This window comes from Felis catus, chromosome B2, assembly GCF_018350175.1.
Source record: "Felis catus isolate Fca126 chromosome B2, F.catus_Fca126_mat1.0, whole genome shotgun sequence".
Classification (NCBI taxonomy): domain Eukaryota; kingdom Metazoa; phylum Chordata; class Mammalia; order Carnivora; family Felidae; genus Felis; species Felis catus.
In genome coordinates this window covers 99,090,273-99,113,815 of record NC_058372.1, presented here as the reverse complement: position 1 = coordinate 99,113,815, position 23,543 = coordinate 99,090,273, and the positions used below count along the sequence as shown (strand labels likewise).

General features: G+C 44.2%; 1 protein-coding gene across 5 annotated transcripts in view; it reads left to right on the top strand.

Annotated features, from left to right (window-relative positions):
• METTL24 (methyltransferase like 24) overlaps positions 1 to 23,543 on the top strand; it is a 170,751-nt gene that overhangs the window by 13,587 nt on the left and 133,621 nt on the right. For all 5 annotated transcript variants that reach the window (XM_023254245.2, XM_023254241.2, XM_023254246.2 and 2 more), the window contains one exon: positions 19,791 to 19,889. In XM_023254245.2, coding sequence (XP_023110013.1) covers positions 19,791 to 19,889 — 99 coding nt within the window. Of the gene's footprint in view, positions 1 to 19,790; positions 19,890 to 23,543 lie in introns of those variants that run through there.

The window sequence follows — 23,543 nt, the reverse complement described above, 5'->3', positions numbered from 1 at the left end:
CCAAAGTCGGACGGTTAACCGACTGAGCCACCCAGACGCCCCTAACTTTGTGGGGTTTTTTTTAAGTTTATTTATTTATTTTGAGAGAGAGAGAGAGAGAGAGAGAGAGAGAGAGAGAGATCAAGTGGGGAAGGAGGACAGAGAGAAGGTGAGAGAGAATACCAAGCAGGCTTTACACTGTCAGCGCAGAGCCCAATACAGAGCCTAATCTCATGAACATGAGATCATGGCCTGACCCAATATTGAGAGTTGAATGCTTAACCAACTGAGCCACCCAGGCACCCCAGGTAACATTAACTTTGAATCCTAGTGAAGCAAAATGCCAAAAAAAAAAAAAAATTCCATTCTTCTCATTAGTGGATCTATATTACAAAAAATGTACACAATTGTTATATTTTGAATTTAAGAAATAAAAATGTGTAAATTTGTCTTTTCTCTTGTTATGTAAGTATCTACTTAATATCTTTAACTTTGCTTCTTGGTTCACAAAGTCTAATGTATTTATTATCTGATTGTTACAGAAAACCTTTGCCAACCCCTGCTATGGAAGTGGACCCAGGGCCACTTAGCTATGACCATTCCACCTGGGGCGACCACTGACCTTCCTGAGAAGAATGGTCTTGACTTCCAACAGGGACACTGAGAAAAAGTTTTAATCCTCTAACTATTCACAGGAATGTCATTATAAAGTTTTCAAGGTCTTTGTTTTAAGGCCATTGCCATGCAATGAACATTAGAGTTAAATCTTGGTGTTTGTTTACCACTGCCAGTTACCCGCCTTTTCTAACACAAGTGTATTTTTTTGGAGCAGACTGTATTATGACAATCAAATGACTTTTCCAGTCAAAGATTCTTTTCCAGTATCTTAGGTCATAGCCCTTCATCCGTAAGTAAGATGGCTCAAGCCATGTGCTATGATGGGTCCAGGACTTTTTCTGCCCTCCAGTGTTCTGATAATATCTGGAGCTTACATTTTCTGGTCACTCTCTCTGAATTCCTGCTCAGTGTTCTACCTGGGGCCACTGCTTTCCCCTCTCTGCCCATTTTTTAATCCCCCCGTGTGACACCCACACAGGCCTTGCTGAAGGTCTCAGGGTAATGGAGGGAGATACTAACGCAGTTCAAAACAGAAATTGACTTAAAATTGATTGCTCAAAGTTTTCTTGGCCATTGAGGATTTCTTACTGGCTGTATTTGCTTCTTAGACTCGTGCACCATTGATCCTGCCTTCTCTTGCCTATACTTTAATTCCTTTCTTCCCTTTTCAAGGCTTCAAGCTCCACTCCCATTCTACTCTGTTGAGTTTCCAGAAAATTCCAGACACATCTCATTTTCTTACTCAGGCAGTTTATCTTCTGGTTTTCTCTCTCCTTGCAGGCCTGGCCTAGAGATGAATTATGCCACTCTGGTGGGAATTGGCTGCAATCAGTGTTTGTTTTAAAAAATCATGTTTCCCCATCTTCTCAACTGGTAGACCACCCATGTAATGTGCCTAGCACAGTGCCTTGGATGCAGTGAGCACTCATTACATGTTGGTTGTTCTTATTATTAGGAGGATTGTGCCAAATTAGTTCCAGTGTTGGTCCCCTCATCCTAACTATGGCTGCTGCTTTTGTAGGGTGTGGGGAATTATATGATTAGGACATTTTTTGGGACCAGCAGTGTATTGCTTCACGCAGAACTCCCCTTTTTCCTTTATGCATGTCTTCATCTCCTCCTTTGATTTTCTGGGCTCCCTGGTGAACTACATTGCCTTCTGTCTGCCGTGAAAATGAGTCACACAGAGGGTGCTGACATGAATATTAGGGTTCAAGAGTTCCTGGAAATAACCCAGCCAGTGCATTCTTTGGGATATACCCAAGAGAACTGAAAACATAGGTTCACACAAAGCTTGTGCATAGATGTTTATAGCAGCATTATTCAGAAGAGCCAGAAGTGGGAAGCCACCCAAATGTCCACCAGCTGATGAATGGATACTCAAAACGTGGTATATCCATGAAGTGAAATATTATTCAGCCATAAAAAAGAAAGAAGTCCTGATACATGCCACAATGTGGATAAACTTTGAAAACATTATGCTAAGTGAAAGCAAACAGTTACAAGAAATAACATATTGCATCTCTCCATTTTAATGTAATCACCCGAGTGGGTAAATTTATAGAGACAGGAAGTAGATCAGTGGTTGCCAGAGGCTGGGGGGAGGAGAGAATGGAGAATGACTGCTCCTGGAATGGGGTTTCTTTTTGATGTGGTGAAAATATCCTGCAGTTAAAAAGTGTTGATGGTTGAACAACCTGTGTATATATAAAAAACCACTCAATTGTTTAAAATGGCAACTTTTATAGTATGTGAAATATACCTCCAGTAAAAGTAAAGGCCCATGGAATTTATGACCAGGGTGAAACTACATGCTTTTCTCTGTTCAGTTAAAGATATATTCACTGTGGGAGAATCCTGGACCCTTGGCCTGTTGGTGCTCATTGATGGGGATGGGCATGCTTAGCAGAAATGTAGTGTCTGTGTGTTTGCTCCTCTTGGGCATTTGTGTTAAAGAGAACAGCAGTTATACGGATACCTCACTTTTAAAGTTTTTTTAATGTTTATTTATTTTTGAGAGAGAGACAGAGTGTGAGCAAGGGAGGGGCAGAGAGAGAGGGAGACACAGAATCCGAAGCAGGCTCCAGGCTCTGAGCTGTCAGTACAGAGCCTTGATGTGAGGCTCAAACCCATGAACCTCGAGAGCATGACCTAAGCCGAAGTTGAACGCTTAACCAACTGAGCCACCCAGGCGCCTCCCAGGATACCCCACTTATAAACAACTCTTCCCAAGCTTACAAAAGCTTGCTGTGTCATTATCCTAGGTGGTTCTCATAATAGCCTTATGAGTGAGATGGTTGTTATTTCCTTTCTACCAAGAGGGGCTCTGTTAAATTACTGCTTCAAGGTAAATAGAGGTTTTAAACCAGGTCAGATTTAATACTCTTTCTACTCTATACTATGCCCTACATCCATGCTGAAATCTGGGTCTCAGAAAAATACGTTGATTACTATAGATTTTAGGTTTGATATTAAGGCTTCTTAGATATTTTCCAAGTCAATTAATATATTTTAAAGCTTAATTTTAGCTATTTTGTCAGGGTGGAATTTCAAGCATGCTTTCCATTGCTTAAGAACAAATTTGAACTGATTGTATAATTATGATAGGGAATATTCTTTTGAATAGTGAATATTCATTTTGTACAGAAATAGTAAAAAAAAAAAAAAAAGGCTTATTTAACTAATGTGCACTTATAGGACATTAACCTCAATCAGAAGCAGAGAGCTACATCAGTTTGGAAACCTAAGTGTTTGACTTCATTTTGGTACCCTGGATACAGAGAATTGTTTTGGAAAATCTGAATGCCTGGGCCTTATTCCTGGACAGGGAATGTTCTTATTTATAAAACCAAACCACTAGCATAGATTGAAGTCTGTTTACACATATAACATTGTGTCCTTTCTCATTATGGTGATAGGTTGAGACAGGAAGCAGGAAAAAAAATACTATCTCTATGTATAATTTTGTTATTTAAAAAATATAGGTAAACTAGGATGCTGATAATTAAAGGTACATATGTTTGGGGGCGCCTGGGTGGCGCAGTCGGTTAAGCGTCCGACTTCAGCCAGGTCACGATCTCGCGGTCCGTGAGTTCGAGCCCCGCGTCGGGCTCTGGGCTGATGGCTCGGAGCCTGGAGCCTGTTTCCGATTCTGTGTCTCCCTCTCTCTCTGCCCCTCCCCCGTTCATGCTCTGTCTCTCTCTGTCCCCCCCAAAAAAAAAAAAAAAAAGTTGAAAAAAAAATAAAATAAAGGTACATATGTTTGGACAAGCCATTAACTTAATAGAAAAAAACAGATCAAAAGTGCTCTTAAGGTTTATACATTTTTTTAAAAAAAAGAATAAAACCATATAGGAATGGGAGAAGTGAGTAAGGGAAGTTGGAAATTTAATTTTCTGTGTCTTTTATTCAAGGAGTTTTTGGATTATAGTTATTTTGAAGGCAGAAATTTTCAATTTAAAAATAGAAGGGAAGAAATAGGAACAGATTGGAGTTTGGTGGAAAAAAATTAGAGACAGAGAAAAATACAACAGGGAGGCTCTGTGTAGGGAATTCTTATGTTCAGTTTCTTCTCAAATTTCCTGTGGCTTGTGTAGACAGGAGTTACAAAATTTGATGAAAACAATCCGATGGAAGCCATGGACAAGCATTGCAGAACCACGAACATCTGTTTGCATACACATTTGTTTGCAGTTGATTTCAGGGGGAGCATGGGCCTCATGAAGCCCTTAATCTGGGAGTGGATCAGAATCAGGCATAGGAGTTTGCAGAATACAGATACCTCTGCTCCCCTACCCCAGGCCTCCTGTGAAGGACCACTCCCTCCCTCACGGGGGTGGGTGCCGGGTTAAGACTTGTCAATTATGATTGAGATGGTTGACTCCTAAACCTGGTGGAGAAGCATCCGCAGCAAGTGTTCAGGGTTTTTTTTTTTTTTTTTTTAAAAACGTTTATTTATTATTGAGAGACAGAGCACAAGCAGGGGAGGGGCAGAGAGAGAGGGAGACACAGAATCCGAAACAGGCTCCAGGCTCTGAGCTGTCAGGACAGAGCCCGACGCGGGGCTCGAACTCACAAACCGCGAGATCGTGACCTGAGCCGAAGTCGGAGGCTTTACCGACTGAACCACCCAGGTGCCCCGCAAATGTTCAGCTTTAAGTGAGAGCTGCCCCAGTGTGATGTGCTGGGCTTTTGTCTCCTGGAATCACCTCACTGCCAGCTGGGCTGAGCCTCAGGAGGTGGAGCCCGGGGTCCTGCCCAACAGCCTGGAGGGTGGGGCCCCCACCAGCCCACGCCGGGAGGTGGTGCTGAGGCGACAATCCTATCCGTGGCCAGTTCTGCCTTCCTTGGTCTCCTTAAACTGCACCTAGGAGAAGAGCCATGTTTTGTTTTCAGGGTAGTAGCCAATGGCTCCTCCCTCGTATTGATTTTTATGTTACCTCATTTGTAAATAAGTGCTTGTTTTATATTGTAAAAATGTTGAATGTCAAAAAAAAAAAAACAACCCTTTTTTAAGACAGAAAACTTGGTAGCTTCTTGAGAAACAAACATAAAAGAAGTTGCGGTCATCTCTTCCACTCTTCTGCCTTGTCCACAGTCCTGCTTTATGTTTGTATTTCTCCAGCTACACACTGGCATTAGTGTAGCATCTTTCTAAGTTGATTAATAACATCGCCCTGTCTCTGTGTGCGTGTGGAATCTCTACAACCATTTATTTAGCAAGGTGAGTAGAAGCCTCCTATGGAAAGTCACTGATTCGCAGTAATTGGTCAGTTATGTAGAAGGTAGTTAAAGCAGTGATTAACAAAAAGCATACACACAGTCTGCTTTAACTCAAAACACGCATGCACATTTGTTTGCCAGGCTTTTGTTGTGAGTTTGGCTCCTGATTGGAGCTCTGGTCTTTCTTGCAAAAACCCATCTGAACTGCATCACCCTTTTCCAATTTTGGTTTCTTCAAAGTGGGGCAAGAACTTAACACTTGTGAGGCAACCTACGTGCAAAACACCTTTAGATTTCAGTGATTTTGTTACTCCGTTTTACAGTTGCTTTACTCATACCTAACGCAACGGCATTTAAAAATAGTACCTAGCTTTTATTGACTTGGTTTCTGTAGAAAAGAGAACTGTTTTCTTTCTGTGCACAGGTTTCATCAGTTTACCTAATTTTAATTAAATTATAGAAGTTCAATAACTTGTGCAACTGATGTAAATTGGTTTGGGAACAAACCAAGTCACTCCTGGTGAAAATACAGCTACACTGGTAGCAGGAGAACACAGGTAGAGACGATGCTGAATGTCCGTTGATCTGACAAGTTAGTTTTTTTTTTAATTTTTTTAATGTTTATTTATTTTTGAGAGAGAGAGAGAAAGAGCATGAGTGGGGTAGGGCAGAGAGAGAGAGAGGGAGACACAGAATCTGAAGCAGGTTCCAGGCTCTGAGCTGTCAGCACAGAGCCCGATGCAGGGCTCGAACCCACGAACCGTGAGATCATGACCTGAGCCAAAGTCAGACACTTAACCGACTGAGCCACCCCGGTGCCCCTGACAAGTTAGTTTTGTAGAGAGATTAAGAATGCTCCCACTGTAAGAAATGTTGAAGAAGAGCAAAACTTCACATGTTTTCAAGTATGTTGGAGTTACTTTATTTGTAAAATGAATTCCTACAAGGAGGAATGCATTTGTTTACCTTTAAGAGAATCTGCATGCATAGTTGTGCAGGTGGGATGAGGGGGACTGGACCAGTTATGAACAGAAGGGGCATCCCTTCAAGGCTTTGTGGGATCGGCCTTTTGAGTCAAACATAGTTTTGCATTTAACAAATAACATTGACTGTAGCAAGTGTTTATAGTTTCGAGGTTACAGGTCAACAGCTTTGGGATTATGAAAACAAACTTTATATAGTAGAAAAATCTCAGTTCTCTTCTTAACAAATAGGTTTGGATAACACCTAACTTGATGATTTCAAGGTATAGAATATATATGCACAGGTTCCGATTCAATTTTACAACCGGTACATAAATCGTTGTTGCCCTTTTTATCTATCACACATTTAAGGTTGATAACTTGATTCCATCTAAATAAATAAATAAGTAGTATTTATATTTGGCTAGATTGAGGTATTACTATGAAACCCAGCTAGTGGATATCCCTACTTTCATCCAAAGTTATTTAAAAAAATTGTCCTCAATCCCAAGAATTATGTCATGTTCTTTCCTCCCTGGCATTTAAATCAATATAAAAATGTCCCTTGGAATCACTTATGTGGGGGACTGTAAACGAAGTAAAATACATGGTGTTCTCATGAGGTTTGTAGTCTGGTTAGAGAAACAAGACCAACGTACTTGCAACAGATTACAGCAAACATTTGATTAAATATAAAATGAGAAGTGCAAGCAATAATTGCTGAAGAACCTGCTTTGCATAGTTTATCTTGCACACAGTAAAGGCTTGAGTGAATAGGAAGTTTGGGGGAAGTACATGAGACAAAATGAGTGGAATTTGAACTGACTAGTGAATAAAAGAGAGGATTGTTGGTAGGAGAGGAAAGGTATGTTCAGGACAGGATGCAGTTATGGAGCAGACCAGAGAATAGGGTTTGTTTTATAATCCTAGAAGGCCCTATAAAATCCTAAAAAGTTCCTTATAGTATTTATCTGAGCACCTCCTAACTTCTCTGAGTCTTGGCAGTGAATTATCTTTGATTATACTCCTTTTCTTTCCCTGGGAATATCCATAAAACCAACGTTCTGTTACAGCCTACCATTCAATCTCTAACGTTGTGGCATTGGGAGAGTTCTGTGGGGATTCATACCCAACAATGATAACCATCTTTTACCTAGCGCCTTGTAGGTACCTGTATCAGTCAGGATAGGATAGGTTATGCTGCAGTAACAAACATCCTCAAAATTTCAGTGGATTAAAATAACATATAAAGTCTATACTAATAGGAAAAGTATAAACTTCCTATGGGGAAGATAAAACTCTGAGACCTGGGATGGGGGCTGCATAATGTAGCAGAGCAAGTATGGGACTAGTTGCCTAGAGGTCTGGCTCTGAGTCACAGCCCAACTCCTCCTACCTATGTGACATCGATATGTCATTTCATCTCTCTGAGCTTGATTTTCTTCAATTATATCTTGATATCTTGATTTCTTCAATTATAATATGAAGGGGTCTAGCTCATCCTTAAGCTCTCTTTGAATACAGTGATTCTCTGCATGCATAAAACAAGTAAAAATAAAAGCTAGAATAGTTTCTGTCTTCTAGATTCTAGAATGTATTTGCTTTTTTTTTTCCTAAATGTTTATGTATTTATTTTGAGAGAGAGAATGTATGCGAGCAGGGGCAGTGGGGGATGGCAGAGAGAGAGGAGAGGGAGATTCCCAAACAAGCTCTGCACTGTGAGTGCAGAGCCTCAGGAGGGCTTGAACTCACAGACATGAGATCCTGACCTGAGCCAAAATCAAGAGTTGGACGCTTAACCGAGTGAACCACCCAGGTGCGCCTATAATGTGTTTGCTTTTTAAGCTCTTCCAAGATGTTTGTTTGTTTTTCTTTAACATAAGGACTGCCAGTCTTGTTTTCTCATACCATTAAGAAATATGGTCAACATTTTCATCAGCTTAGATCTGCTGTATTTATTTGCCCAATTTGTCCCCTTTACTCTTGTTATTTCCAGTCTGAAATGGGGAAGGGGACTGGGCCAAGGTCGGCTGCCACATTGACGGCTCCACTTCTAACCTCGGGGATTCTTGCTCTCATTCACCAGAGAGCTCTGAGTCCAGAAAGTTCCATGGTGGCAAACCCAACTGACCTCTATAAAGGTCTGCTTCTTTCAGCAATGCTTCATGTTCCTAAAAAGGGCCAGTTAGTGATAAAGATTGTAGATCTTTCCTTCCATTTAGGTTTGAAGCTTAAGTGCTTTTGGTTCCAGAGTTGTGCCACGAGCTTGCCCTGCCTTGTGTTATACTGCTGGCAGCCTCCCATAGATGGAAAAGAAACACTTATTGGGCTGCTTCTGCTTGTCAGGCACTATAACTTACAGTGCATTCAGACAGAAGAATGTTCTATAAATACAGACTCATGAGAGGAATGTCCCAGCACCAGAGTCTTATTTTTAATTGTCAGTAGGATTCACTCAGGCTACCTAAAACTATATCACAATCAAAAAGGACCAGAGAGTGGCAGTATGGACAATATGAAAATGACAGAGATTTAATAATGAGTGAAAATGTATTGAGAACCCATAAATCATACATACGTGTGTGCATACGTGTGTAATTGTGTGCAACTGATGGCTTGTGTTCAATGGGGCGTGATAGCCTCATCAGAAAACTGATGATGCCCTTGAACCATGTGCAAAATGGTGGGTGGTTTGGCTGGGCTCCTGGACTCTGCTGTGCTCTTTTCCTTCGACCTACCCTGGGCTCTCCTACCCACGGCAGAGGACCTTATGCCTTGCTTGCTTATGCCCTTTCTCAAAGGCACCATGCAGTGTCTACCATTGATTTCCAGGAAAGGTTTTGCTTCCCACCCATGTGCTGTGCCACACTCGGCTGCTGTTCCATGTGTCAGCCTTCAGCGTGGCTGCAGGGTGCCGCAGCTCTGTGACTCAGATGCTCAGTGCGGCCTCTTGGATACATTCTCTCTGCCACGACCCCTGTTTCTCCGCACTTGGTGACTCTGGGTGACACATGTTAATTCTCTTTAGTAATGAAAATCACATCTTGTTTAGACTCTAGAACTGAAACCCTTTCTCTGTAAAATTGCTCAACAGCACTGAGCTTTACCATTGACAGGCATTCTGCTTGACATTATTCCCCAGAGCCTCCTTAGAGGCTCTAGGGCTGGGAGGCTAATGGGGCATCCGTATGGATGTGACTGGAAGTCTTGGGAGTACAGTGAGGGAACCATGGGGAGATCTGTGGGCTGGCCTGAGGATTGAGGACCGATGTGGGCTGAGAGGCACCAAAGAGGCCTTAGGCACCCCTCATGGACAACTCTGAGTCCCAAGTGACCTTGTGGGGAGGATAGAGGTAGCTATTCAGGTATTGGGGGGGGTATCCCCTCCTTCCTCTTGTAACCCCCTTTCCTGTCTTCCCTTCTTGATTCCTTGATTCCATTCCCTCCATTCAGGTAGTTTTCTTGTTTTCCCCACCCTCTACTTCTCCTTTGTCTTTGACAGCTACTCAGGATCTAAGGATCCTTAAAATGGGTTTATAGGGGGTGCTGCAGACTTTCTATCCTGAGGCTGATGATTCGGGAGCTGGTGAATGGGGAGATGTTAACTGGCTGGAGTTTTCTAACTGAAGTTAAGTCCACGAACTCCTAGAAGATGTTGATTCAGATGATGTTAAGCTTCTAGGAAATTTTTGAGTTTATTTATTTGAGAGAGAGATTGAGAGCAAACAGGGAAGGGTAGAGAGGGAGAGATAGAATCCCAAGGAGGCTCTCCACTGTCAGTGAGGAGTCCAATGCGGGCTTGAACTCACAAACTGTGAGATCATGACCTGAGCCAAGATCACGAGTCAGACGCTTAACCAGCTGAGCCACCCAGGTCCCCCAAACTTCTAGGATTTTGACTTCCAGAAGGTCTGGGTCCCCTATATGTTTTGAATAGGGCATGCATATATGTGGAAGTGTGTGTGCATGCGTGTGTATATGTGTGTGTGTTTGTGAGAGAGCTAGAGAACACGAATCCTTAAAAATGTGGTTAATGTTGTCTTCCAGTTCCTGTGTGATTTCTTAGGCAACCTTTCTTCTATAATCTTACAGACAAATGAGACTCCTCCCTCCTTTCCTGGTTATGTGTTACCCCAGTGAGAAACATGATTTGACATTTGAGTTCCTACTCGGCATGTAGATGCTGTGTAGTTTCTATATCATGAAACCAAATGAGAGCCTCTGCCTTTCACTGGATCTATCCAGGAATTTGGCTGCTCTTTCTACTGTCTATGAGAAAAACCCAAAATACAATATGTTTTATTCTTTTAGCTATTCCCTCGGGGGTTCCAATCTCACCCAGACTTGAACTATTTTGACACACATGCACACACACACACACACACACACACACACACACACACAGAAAACATGGTGAATTTAAAGATGTCGGTTGAAGAACAAAACCCAGCTCAAATTTGTTTGGCATTTCTTTCCACCTTACCAGGGTAACTTAGAGATTCAATCTAGAGCTGAGCATCTTTTCTTCCTTGTCCTTAATTCCTTCCTAAAAGTTATCAGGGCCTGCTTGAATTATAGTGCATTTTTTCTTGTCAGAGTTGATTTGATTTCTGGTTCCCTTGCCTCCCAACCTACACTCTGTGTAATGCTGCAGAGGCAGCAGATTGATGGGGAAAGGATTCAAAATGCTGCTCTGCATTTGGGTTTCAGCATGTGTGCCGTCTGCTGCCAGAGGCATTTAGCAGATGGACTTGGAGAGGTAGGACTGTGCCTCCACAGGGAGGGGACCTCTGGGGAAGAGGTCCCTAGGGGAGGGGCTCTGCCTTTCCCACCTCGCCATTCGGACCCTGACCCACCACCGAGTCGAGTCCATCACGAGATGATTAGACTCGGCTTCTGTCGTCATGTTCAGTTTGGAACAGTTTGCTTATGATGTGTGTGGGCAGGGGTTTCTTGGAGTCTGGTTGGGGCTCGCTGAGCTTCTTGAGTCTTTATGTTTAGAGCTGTCATCAAATTTGGGCATCTTTTTAGCCATTCTATCTTTCAATTTTGTTTTTTCCTTTCTGCACTGCATTCTTACTCTTCCTCCTCTGGGAGTCTAATCTGAAAGTTAGACCTCTTGATATTGTCCTACAGGTCCCTGAGGCTCTTTTTACTACCCACCCTCCCCCGCCAAAAAAATCATTTTTTTTCCTCTCTGTTGTTCAGATTGGATACTGTCTATGGATCTGTCTTCAAGTTCACTGACCTTTCCTTGTGTCCTATCCATTCTGCTGCTGAGTCCATCCATGAGACTTTTATTTTGGTTATTGCATTTTTCAGTTCTGAAGTTTCCATTTGGCTCTTTATATCTCGTATTTCTTTGCTGAGGCTTTCTGTCTTTCCACTGGTTTCAAGAATGTATGTCCTTGCTTCTTGGAGTTTTTCTAGAACAGTTGCATTTAATTTTTTTCAAATAATTCCAACATTTGTGTTATGCCTGTATTGGCATCTGTTGATTGTCTTTTTCCCACGCCAGTTCGGATCCTCTTCATGTGCCGAGTAGTTTTGGGTTATATCCTGGACATTTTGCATATTATATTATGAGACTCTGAGTCATAACTCATAAACTCTGAGATTAAATACCATAGATACGGTTGATATATTTGTTTTCACAGGCAATCTGGTTGGATTGAGGCCTCACATTTCAGCCGGCCTTCTGTGGATCGTAATTTCAGTATCAGTCCTGTTTTCAAAGTCTTTGCCATGTTTTTTTTCAGACCTCTCCCACATGCATGCCACCCAGTGTCCAGTCTGGGACCCTGACCCAAAGGTCAGTCGCCTTGGCTCCCAAAGCCTTTGATATGCTAACAAGGGTCAGATCCATGTTCCTACGGCCCAGGGCTTCATAAACCACTTTATGGGGTTCCTTTCCTTTTCCACGATTTTCCCAGTATTTTCTGGTTCCTTGTGGTTTCTGAACCCCTGACCAGAAAGGGTGGGCTTTAGTTATTCCTGCTCTACTCATGCTGTACTGCATACCTCTGGTAACTGTGCCTGAGTCCAAGGCCAAGATAACAGAAGAAAGAGACAGAAAACACTCGCTGGGGCATTTACCCCATCCTCTTGGGGTGATAGCCACAGATAAAAGGGTGAGCTGCCCTCTCCTCTAGAGTTTTAGGTGCCTGTGGCCCCCTGCTTGACTTCCACCACTGCAGTGGGATGGCCCAGGCATTGGGATGCTAGAATAGAGGGGGAGAAAAGAGAGAGAGAGAGAGGAAAATGAAGGATTTTCTCACTGTCTCTGAGCATTAGGAGGCCCCTTCTCTGCTGGAGCCTGAACTGGAGGGCTTTTCCCGATGCTCTTGGTCTGTGCCAGTGCCTGCTTCCAGTGTGTGGCTGTCTCGAGCGGGGGCCAGGAAAGAGGACCTCAGAAGAAAAAACATTGGTGACCTCACTGCTCGTTCAGTGGTACTTTGAATTCTGGTCTTCTTCTCCAATCTGCCTGCTCGTGTTTACTTTTCAGATTCCTCAAATCACTGCTCTGTGTGTTCGGTCCAGGTTTTAGTGCTGATTCAGTGCAAGACACAGGGTGGGGGTGTGCTTACACATCTTACCCAGAACTGAAACTGAGATTCCTTTGTTTTAATGACATTTTTGCACCGGGTACCTGAATTTTAAATGTCACCACAAAACGTGTAACTGACCCCTGCTCTTTTTGAAGCAGGACTGACTGAGAAAAAGGGCCTGAGCATGCAGAGGGGAATGCGTGTTCCCTGCCACCCCAGAGACTCACAGAGCCCTGCACACTCACTCAGGCCAAGTCCTAAAGACCGTGATTATCTGAGGATGTTACAGAAAGGTTGTGGCTGATGCTTGCACGCTCTCAGCTGTGCCTGGTCGCATGTCCTGCTGGGGACTGACTCTACAACTCCCACAACTCCCTTCTCCTAAAAAGGAATAAATAATTTCCTTCAATCGTTGTTTTCCTGCCCACTAACGGATGCTCTTAATTAGCACAAGATTGCAAAATAGATATATTTTTCTTGTTTTGGGCTTGTTCCTCCCAGAAAGCTTAGGCTTCCCCGACATGGACACATCCACACATGCTCAGTGGATGGTTTAGTTTGCCTCAAGGACTCACAACCTTGTTCTTTTCCACAGAAAAGACGCAGAGCTTCAGTTGTTAGCCATCTCTCCCGATATAAAATTGCTGGTTCTAAAACCTTTCTGGAGCTTCCTAGTTGTGAGAATGTGCCCTTAGGAGTATTGCAACTTTATAAAAATGTCCCAATCACTCTGCCAATTATCCAGCACGGTAAAGAAACACCCTTTACATCACTCATCCTACTATTTCATCCCTAAAGACCTGTCGCATTGAAGTACAGAGGAATGGGCCATTAGAAGCCTTCCTTTGGCTTATGTTTGTATTTTACACAAATACGTTGAAAAATGTGCAGTCGTGGTACTGTTCCTTGTTTGACAATTTCTACGGGAGCTACTTGAGGTCACTCATGGGTGTGGGGAAACTGCCTACGAAAAAAGAAGCCGTTATTCCACATTTCAAGACAAGGAAAGCTTTTGCACCAGGCGGAATTGATGGCTCTCTTTTCTAGGTCATGGGTGGGTCTGCTTTTTTTGTAATAACTTTTTTTTTTTTAAATGCAGTCAGTCTTGCTTGGGGCTTACGGTCTCGAATTAATGCATTTCTATTATGTGCATACGTGTAGGCTGGTAGGCAAAAGAGCATGTTAAAACATTGCCTTGTTTCTTGTATTATCTTTTAATAGTAAAATCTTGGAATTCAGCTCCTTTGGCTTGAAAGAATCATTTTTGTTTTCAAGAAACAAATTTAATGCCGAAATCATAAATCATAAAAAACATCTGAAAGCCTCATGGCGATGCTTGTGGTCTTTTTGAGACTGACTCAGTGATCACTTTTTGCCCTGTGGAAAGCAGAATTTCAGATGTCTGCAAAATAGCCTGAGAGCGACATGAGTTCGCGGTGTATATCTTTCGCTGTCCTAAATCGTAACTTTTGGAAATGTTTTCTATGCACTCAAAACATATTAGAGGAGGCCGGCTCACTTTTCAATGCACATTGCCTGAAGAAAGTGGCAGATAGAGCCTTGACAAACAAAGTGGAGGCTGCCTCCTTGCCTCAGAGATCTGGGACCTTGTCTTCCTTGTGCCGCTTGTCCCTGCTTGGGGAGGGGCTCCTTTATAGGAGTGGCCTGGTGGTTCAGGGAGCAGGACCTTGGACTGCAATGGAGTAGAGGGACCCTCCTCCCTGGGTTGGCTCAGGAGGAGGCTTACTTCTCGGTGGCCGCTCATTGTGTGTGCCCCATTTGACATTTTAGCCCAGGTCTGCTGGGGACAGACAGACCAGCCTCAAATGACAGTACGTCCACCCCCTTCTGCCGAAGCAGCTCCTTGCCCCATCCCGAGGGGAAGCAGGGGTGGCAGACAGGACTGGGAATCCGTGTTTCCACCTCCTGGGAGTGATGGGGGTAGCATCGTTCTGGCCACATGATATTTGCAGCATGTGGGTAATAGCGTATCCTGGCATTTAGGGAATGGCTTGGGGGTAAAATCATGACACATTTTCTTAAAACAAAAAGATTTGGTGGGTGGGTGTGTTTGCCTTGTTCTATTTAATACCGGCCATTGGTGTTCTAAGGTGCTCAGAGAGTTCTGCGTGTGGGATGTTTGGAGGGACAAATATTGATGTATGTACCAGAGAATTAAGACAAATGATAATTGAAAGAGATGATAAAAGCTAGTGGTTTCCTTGGGGTAATAATCACGAACTGCTGTCAGACTGATTCCAGGAGGAACATTACTTTATGTGAAGTGTTTTTTAAACAGCTCGAGCAAAGCATTAAGCCAGAGCATTTCTGGGGCATCTCTTTGCTGTATATTCCTATCATGTCTCCACTTGAGATTCCTCAACGGATAGTCGCTGTTCCAGCTGCCATGTTTAGCTTCATCGGGGTCGACAATCAGTTGGAAACGAGAAATAGGAGCTTGCAGTCAGGATCTTGTCTGTGGATTCTGAAGATAATTCTATAGTCCTGCTATATGGATTCACCATTATTGATCTGTGAAGTTATTTTTATGTGTTAGTGAAGGGTGAGTGGCTTCTGCTGTGTTTCAAGGTGTCTCTTTCATGAAGCCTTTGGGTTTCTTGCAGTAGAGACAGATTTCCGCAATCTGCACTTGTGTTTTTGGCGTTTAGTTTGGAGCTATGTTTACATCCTCAATCTCTTCGTGACCCCACTTACCCTATGGAAATTTCCATCAGAGCCCCTATAGAACTTCATTGCGTTTATTGGGTTATAGCTGTATTAAATTGTAACCCAGAGCCTGGCACGAGGCACAAATGCCCACTGAATCAATGGATGACTCCCTGGTCGAGTCTCATTGCTTCTTTCCAAAGAATGCTGTGCAGGAGACCTTCTATTTGTCTCTCCAGATCTACCATCCACTCTTCTCCTCCTCCTCTGCACCCCCAGAGGCTGACTTTGCATGGACAACCATAGCCTCCCTCTTCTCTGCCTTCTCTTGGCTTTGACAGTTGGTGTGCATATATAATAGGACTGGATGTGACAGGGTTGGCTATGTTCCTTTTTGAAAAAAAAAATTTTAATGTTTATTTATTTTTGAGAGAGAGACAGAGCGTGAGCAAGGGAGGGGCAGAGAGAGAGAGGGAGACACAGAATCTGAAGCAGGCTCCAGGCTCCGAGCTGTCAGCACAGAGCCCGATGCGGGGCTCGAACCCACAGACCACAAGATCATGACCTGAGCCGAATCAGACCCTTAACTGACTGAGCCACCCAGGCACCCTGGATTGGCTTTGTTCCTTTATTAAATGCCTGCTCCATAAAGTTTCCCTCTCTGGGTTCCATAAATTCCTCTTGCTCCTTGCTCCTTCAGGCTTAGGATTTGTAAAGTCTCTCTGGTGCTACCTGTCATAGATACTGCATTATTCGTTACTGGTTTCCTTAAACCCTGCCCATGCCTTTATAGATAGTCTATTGAATTCTTCTTGGATTAGCCAGTTGGAAGGAGCCTATTGTATCCTGCTGGAATCCTGACTGATATTTGCCCAAGTCACCCAGATGACAAAATTAGTTATAATTTAGATATCATAATCTTGCATTATTTCAAGTAAACAGTCTCTTCTCGGCCAGTCTGCCTCCAAATTCGAATCAAATATAGCAGGGGTCAGCAAACTACAGCCTTGTGGGCCAAATCTAGCCTGCAACCTATTTTTGTAAATGGAGTTTCGTTGGAACACAGCCACGACCATTGGTTTACTCACTGTCTGTGGCTGTTTTGAGCTACAGCAGGGGGTGAGGAATTGCAGTGGAAACTGTATGGCCGGCAAAGCCTAAAATATTTGCTGTTTGGCCCCTTATAGAAAGAGTTTCCTGATCCCTGATTTAGAGGAAGACCATGATGGGTGAACTTTATCATTTCTATCAAGAGGCTCCTGGGCCAGATGCTGGCACACTTGTGAGTGGCCGTGTGAGAAAGACATGGGGAGTTTTAAACCCCAGACCTGGACAAGCCTGCCTGAAGCTCTGCGTTGCTGTGCAGACAGCAGGGGAGACCTGGAAAGGCACTTTGTCATTTGATGCAAGGACACGACCAGGCACAACTGGGAGGCGTTTGTACTTAACTGTGCTTATAATTTATGATTTCATAATTCAGTACTTCCTGAAAAGAATTGCTCTCCCTAATTTTCAGCATTTACCTGCCAAAGTTATTTTGCATGTGTCTGTCTCTGCCGCCAGACTGTGCACTTCTTGGGAGAGTCAAGGTTTTTTTTTTTTTAATTTTTTTTTTAACGTTTATTTATCTTTGAGACGGAGAGAGACAGAGCATGAAAGGGGGGGCAGAGAGAGAGGGAGACACAGAATCTGAAACAGGCTCCAGGCTCTGAGCGGTCAGCACAGAGCCCGACGCGGGGCTCGAACTCACGGACCACGAGATCATGACCTGAGCCAAAGTCGGACGCTCAACCGACTGAGCCACCCAGGCGCCCCGGGAGAGTCAAGGTTTTATTCATGTCTGTGTTGACCAGTGTCTGGCACAGGGCGGCTGATGCTCAATGAATATTGTTTGACCACGTGATAATCACCATCTACTTCAGAGAAGAAAGGAAAGTAGGGGGGTGGCGGAAGGCATTACCTGGGAAGATATGTTAATGTTCTCAGGCTTTCTCTGATTAGACTGTCTGCCTGATCAGCCTTCACAGAGCAAGAACAGCTATAAGAAAAGGCTGCATTCCCAGAAAAGGGTGCCCCTCAGGGCAGACTGGCTACATAATTTGTGGGGTTTGGTGCAAAATGAAAATGTGAGCCCTCTTGTTCAACATTTATTAAAGAATTTCAAGACTGTGTCAGCAGAGCATTGAGCCAAGCATAGGCCCTTCTTAAAAAAAAAAAAATTAAGATTTTATCTTTAAGTAATCTCTACACCCAGCATGGGGCTTGAACCCACAACCGCAAGATTAAGAGTCACACGCTCCACCGATTGAGCCAGCCAGGCGCCCCCAAGCGCAGGCCCTTCTAAGACTGCATAGGTTGCACGCCCATGAACCTGGCAGCTGAGAACAAGACAGCCTGTGGGAAATCAGTGAGGATTCCTTAAGTCTAGAAAGCTGCAGGGCACTTAGCTACTACAAGGAGGCACGGACCTGTCTAGACGGTAAGACTGTGGGCTCTTGGGCTTTGTGCCACGATGTGAGGCTAATCACATCGGACCTGGAATAACGCTTATCACTTACGAAGTGTCCGCATTTATCTCAGACCCCCATGCCAGGGTGGGCTTCTCTTCCCCAAGCTCACACACCTGGCTTGATGCTGACTGACCTGCTTGCTCCCCCACTCCTCCTAGCTTTTCAACCCCAGGTCACCCAGGCCACCCCATCCAGGGGCAAACCCCCCCCATTTGCACTAAAGTGTATCAGGGCTAGCCTGTTTAGGGTTTTTTTTTTGGGGGGGGGTGGGTGACAGACAGTTCCTGTCATAATACCTAGTCTTAGTCTGTTTGGGCTGTCATAGCAAAATGGCACAGACTGAGTAGCTTATAAAGAACAGAAGTTTATTGCTCACAGTTCTGGAGGCTGGAAGTCCAGGGTCAGGGTGCCAGCAGAGTTGGTTTCCAGTAAAGGCCCTCTTCAGGGTTGGCGCCTTCTCTCCAGGTCTTCACATTGTGGAAGGGGCTAGGGAATTCTGTGAGGTCTTTTTTAGAAGAGTACTGATCGCATTCAGGAGGGCCCTACCCTCATGACCTAAGCTATTCCCAAAGGCCCCACCTCCTAATACCATCACCTTGGTCATTAGGATTTCAACCTATGAATATGGGGGAGGGGAACACACACATTCAGATCCTGGCAATATCTGAGTGAAGAACAATGTGTATGCGTGAATGGTGCATTTATCTGTCCCTAGAACCTTCCCTTGCCTCCTTCCGCATCATAAAAGGGGGTTTAAAGGCCCAGTCTAAGCACTGCGGGAACCCCTGTGCCTAGACACCCAGCGTCTTTCCTGACTCCAGACATCTACCCTCCCAGCAGATGGGGCTTCTCTCCCCCCCCCCCACCCCCTTCCCCACCCTGCACCCTGAGCGCTATTCTCCCCCTGAGAATCATAGCAAGGCTTTGTAAGGTTTCTAAGTGGTGATAAGTACAGGTGGGGCACTTGGAACTCTAGAAAGGACTTCATGATTAGTGCTTCCTTTTGACTAGAGGGATCCCACTTGCGTTTCTTCCAGACCACTGCGATCCCCCAGCCCTTCATCCCTCCCACCACCCTTGCTGCAAAAGGAGGCCTAGCCTTCATCTCTAACCACTGTGCTCATCGGTGCTCCTCACGTCCTCTGCTGAAAGGCAGCAGCCCCTTGCTAGAAGGCTACTCTTGTCAGCCTTGGTGGTGACAGCTCCGGGGTCCTCTCCCGCAGGTGCACAGCCCCAGATGCTAGGCACACTGAGACCTGGAAGACTGAGTGCGGCTGCCCTTGTCTCCCTGTGCTGGGGAAGGCACCCAAGCACCCAAAGGACTTCAGGCTTTTGCCTCGACGACATAACTGGCCCTTAGGGAGGCTCATAGTTCTGAAGCTCTAAGCTTTGGAAACTCTAGTAGATAGAGGAGTTTTTCTTCGCATGGGGGAGAGGCACAGTAATACAAAGCCACAGTTGAGAGAGCCTGATGGGGTCAAGTGGAGCTTATTTTTGATCAGAAGAGTCAGACGTCCCCAGGCCTTTGCAGTCTTTTGCTTAACCTGGTAGCTGGGCTTTCTCAGGCCTTGCTTGCCTCCCTGTGACCGATGTGACTGTAATGACAGCAGCTCCGAACCCACTCCCCACCGCCTGTGCACAGACATGTTTGTTTTGCAGACAGTTAAAGCGGCCAAGGAGCCTAGCTGATGCTCTGTGTCCATCCCACCCCCACCCCCACCCCCAGTGCCTCAACACTTTACACATCAACCTGTTTTCTGTTTTCTGTTTTCTGTCTTCTACAGCGTCCCCGGTGGCATATAGATCTCCAGCCGTGGGCAGGACCTGCTCAGTCCCTGGACGAGGAAGCCTTGAGGTTTCTGAGATACATCAGCACCACTCAGGTTGTATTTCAGGTGCAATTGGATCTGGAGACACTCTAAAAGATATTGACCAACCCCCTTTCAAAAAGGATTCGATCAGTGAGGGGGTAGGAAGATTCTCAGGGACTCCTGGTGGGGACTTGATAGGGACATAGTTTCTGAGGCCTCAATGCTTACATTTATCCACTTGTTTGAAGGCAGATAAGATGCTTTCTATTTGCTTCAGCATCTTCTGCCTTCCAGGGGTATTGTCATCTTGAAATGTTTTAATGATTCATCCTGACGTGTTCTTAAAGATCCACTTTAGCAAATTGCTTTGGAAAACCATTTGAGGCGACAGATTCACACCCGTGAGTAGGCAGTCAAGTGTGTCATAAAACAAAACCATCATCTGGAGGTTCAAGTTCCATTTTGGATTTGGAGGAATCTGCCTTTTTGCTTTTCTGCCACAGATGCTTGGTGGACAGGGCCCCGCTAGGCCAGGGAGCAGAGGGGACATTGCAGGAGGTCCGAGAAGCTAATGAATCCAACAGTACTTTGTTCTTAGAGCATTTAAAGTCATTATGGAGCATCGGCCTTAGTGGTGACTTAACACATTGTGGCAGCTCCTGCCGAGGCTGAGCCTGTGCCCCCGGCAAGTAAAGGGACTGTCTATTAAGGAGAGTCTATGGCTCTTGACACGTTAATCAGGAGGTTCTGTCCTCAAGTAGCCTGATCCTGGGGACGGAGAGACATAAGAGAAGATCAAGGCCTGAGGGAAACTTTGCCCTGGATTAAGTGGGAGGTGTTAGTAAATTAGAAACTCACACTGCCTCTAAGGCGCCTAGGCCAACTGGGGAGGTAGCCCGTGGAGCTCATGTGGCACTGAGGGTATCAGGGTCTTTTGATGTCCCTTCAGCCCCCTGGCATCCCACTTCTTCTCCCAAACCTTGCTGGCAGCAGAGCCCGTTTTTATCTGTGGAGAGAATATGTTTCTAGGTCTTTAGAAGACTGGGCGTAAAAGAAAGTCCCATTTCTCATATAATGCAGTCAGACAATTGGACTTTTTTTTTTTTAATTTTTTTTTCAATGTTTATTTATTTTTGGGACAGAGAGAGACAGAGCATGAACGGGGGAGGGGCAGAGAGAGAGGGAGTCACAGAATCAGAAACAGGCTCCAGGCTCTGAGCCATCAGCCCAGAGCCTGACGCGGGGCTCGAACTCACGGACCGCGAGATCGTGACCTGGCTGAAGTCGGACACTTAACCGACTGCGCCACCCAGGCGCCCCAGACAATTGGACTTTAATGGTTGTCACCTCGACATGGAAGTGAAAGCTTGTTGAATTAATCGCAAGTTATGGAATGATAAATTGGTCCCTGTGCTTTACATAATTTCATCTTGTTTTGCTGCTGCAAATTAATTTGGTGGACACTCACAGATTTAATTAAGGTGCTGAAATTTTAATTGTACAGTTTGGTTTTACATGAAGGATGAAAAGCCTGACCTCTTGACTGTGACTTTAAGAAACTCTTAAGACACCAGAGGAAAGTGAGAGGTGTTAAACTTATGAGTTGGGTTTGAGAACTATGGGCTCCATCCCCGCCCCAAATAAATTGACCAAGTAAAAGCCTCTAGATTCCATTTTATATGTATTTCAGGTTAATGTTCTGTAACTTATAAAAGGCATATTTACTTAGAAGAAGCTCATGAGGCACGAAAGGATTATTTCAAGCCCCTCTTGGATTTTCCCCCGTGAGTTATGAACTGAGAGGAGAAAACTTTTGAAGAGAAAAGAAAAGCATCCCACAATGCAGTCTGAAGTGACTCTGAGCGATTTATTTTGTTTCTCTGTTTCTCAATGTTGCGATCTTGAAAAGGCTCAAGCTATTAAATTCTTCCTTAGGTTTCTCCCAGTTCTGTGATCTTGTACTGCGCCGAGAGTAGTGTAGGATCAATATTGACAAAGTAGTTTTGAGCACCTGCTTCGTGCCAGGGATTGTGGCAGGCCCTGGGGATACAGTCTCTGCCCACAAGCAGCTAACCAACTAGTTGGGAAAGTAGATACATAGACGTCTTATTCACCTTGATGAGTGCAGTTGGTTTATGAAGTTCACTAGAAGGATTTTCATCCTCCAGAAAAACTGAGATAAAGCTCTAGACCTCACAGTGGTTTTGTACCCAGGGGTCATTTTACCCAGGTGAAGTGCTGTGCTTTTCTGCACATCCAGGTCACCGGGAAGCCAGCACATGGGAGCTCATCAGAGATGACATTAACTGACTCTTGATCAGAATCTTTTGCTAAACAGTGTTCCTGCCCCATCTCTATGTAATGCAGAGGTTTTTTTTTGTTTTTTTGTTTTTTTTGTCTTTTTGTCTTTTTTTTTTTTTTGGCTCTTTTAGGAGCTCAAGCTTCCCTTAGAATTCATCTTGACAATGAAAGCCTACAAAACTGGAAGAATATTAGAGTCACTATTACCTAAAATTTCCATAGTTAGCAGTAGTGAGTCATAATGGCAAGGGGGAAAAAAAAAACCTTCGGAAGGTACTAAAGCAAATTCCACCCCCATTCTCTTATGCTACTTAAAAAAAAAATCATCTCCCTCAAATCTGTGTTCAAGCTTGTACAGCAAGGCCCAGCATTTGATGTGTTCATCATTGATTTACTCCTTCTTCAATTCAGCAGGCATTTGCTGAGCACCTGTTCTGTGGTTGGCACTGCCTGGGGTATAAAACCTAAATTCAATACATACGCGTGCTGGCAAACAGCTAGGATGCAAGAGAGTTGTATGTTCTCTAACACGGGTGAACAGATGGGTGGGGGAGCTTGGAAACGGAAGCACAGAGCCAGGGACAGTGTGGCATTCGACTGCAATGAGATGGCACACTTGCACGCTGTGTGTCCCTGATGGCATGATTGGGGACCTGAATTTTTAACGAAACACCAGAGGATATGGTGTTTGGTAGAGTGTGCACAACGTCAAGTGCAGTTTAATTAGGTATTGTTTTCTAATGTGAAAGACCACGATTACATCGCTGAGTTCTGGAGTCGATGATACACTGTTTGATGCTAACAAGAAATGGTTAAATCATAAACACAGTGCTCTGTTCTAAGGGAAGGCTCCAGATCCAGCTTTTTATGGCCACCCCCAAACCATATGCCTCTGGGAAGCAGGCCTTGCGGCACAAAATTAATCTAAGCAACAGTTGCTGTTTTAAAAAAGAAAAAGTGGATTTTAAAACATTATCTAACTACCTATCTAGCCATCATCTAGCCAGCCAGCCAGCCATCTCTCCACCCATCTATCTATCTCATCATCTATGCATCTATCTATTTGTAAAAATAACATAAAAATCCAAGCCCTGGAGATGCAGACTTTACGACTTTGTAACAGTAGTATCTGTTATATTTACTGGTACACACACACACACACACACACACACACACACACACGGATAAAGGCAACAAAAATACAACTCTTTCCTTAGATGTTGCCTTTCAAAATAATGGTATTACATGAACATACAGTTGATCATTGAAGTGATTCTTGCCAGAAGTCCCCAAGTTTTAAGGGCTCTCTTTGCCAGATTTTACTTATGGGGTGCCAGAAATTCTATTCCATCTTTTGGGATGCCAAATGAAATGAGGATAAATTAATCCCTTTAAGCGGCACCTGGCTGGTGCCATAAGTGGAGT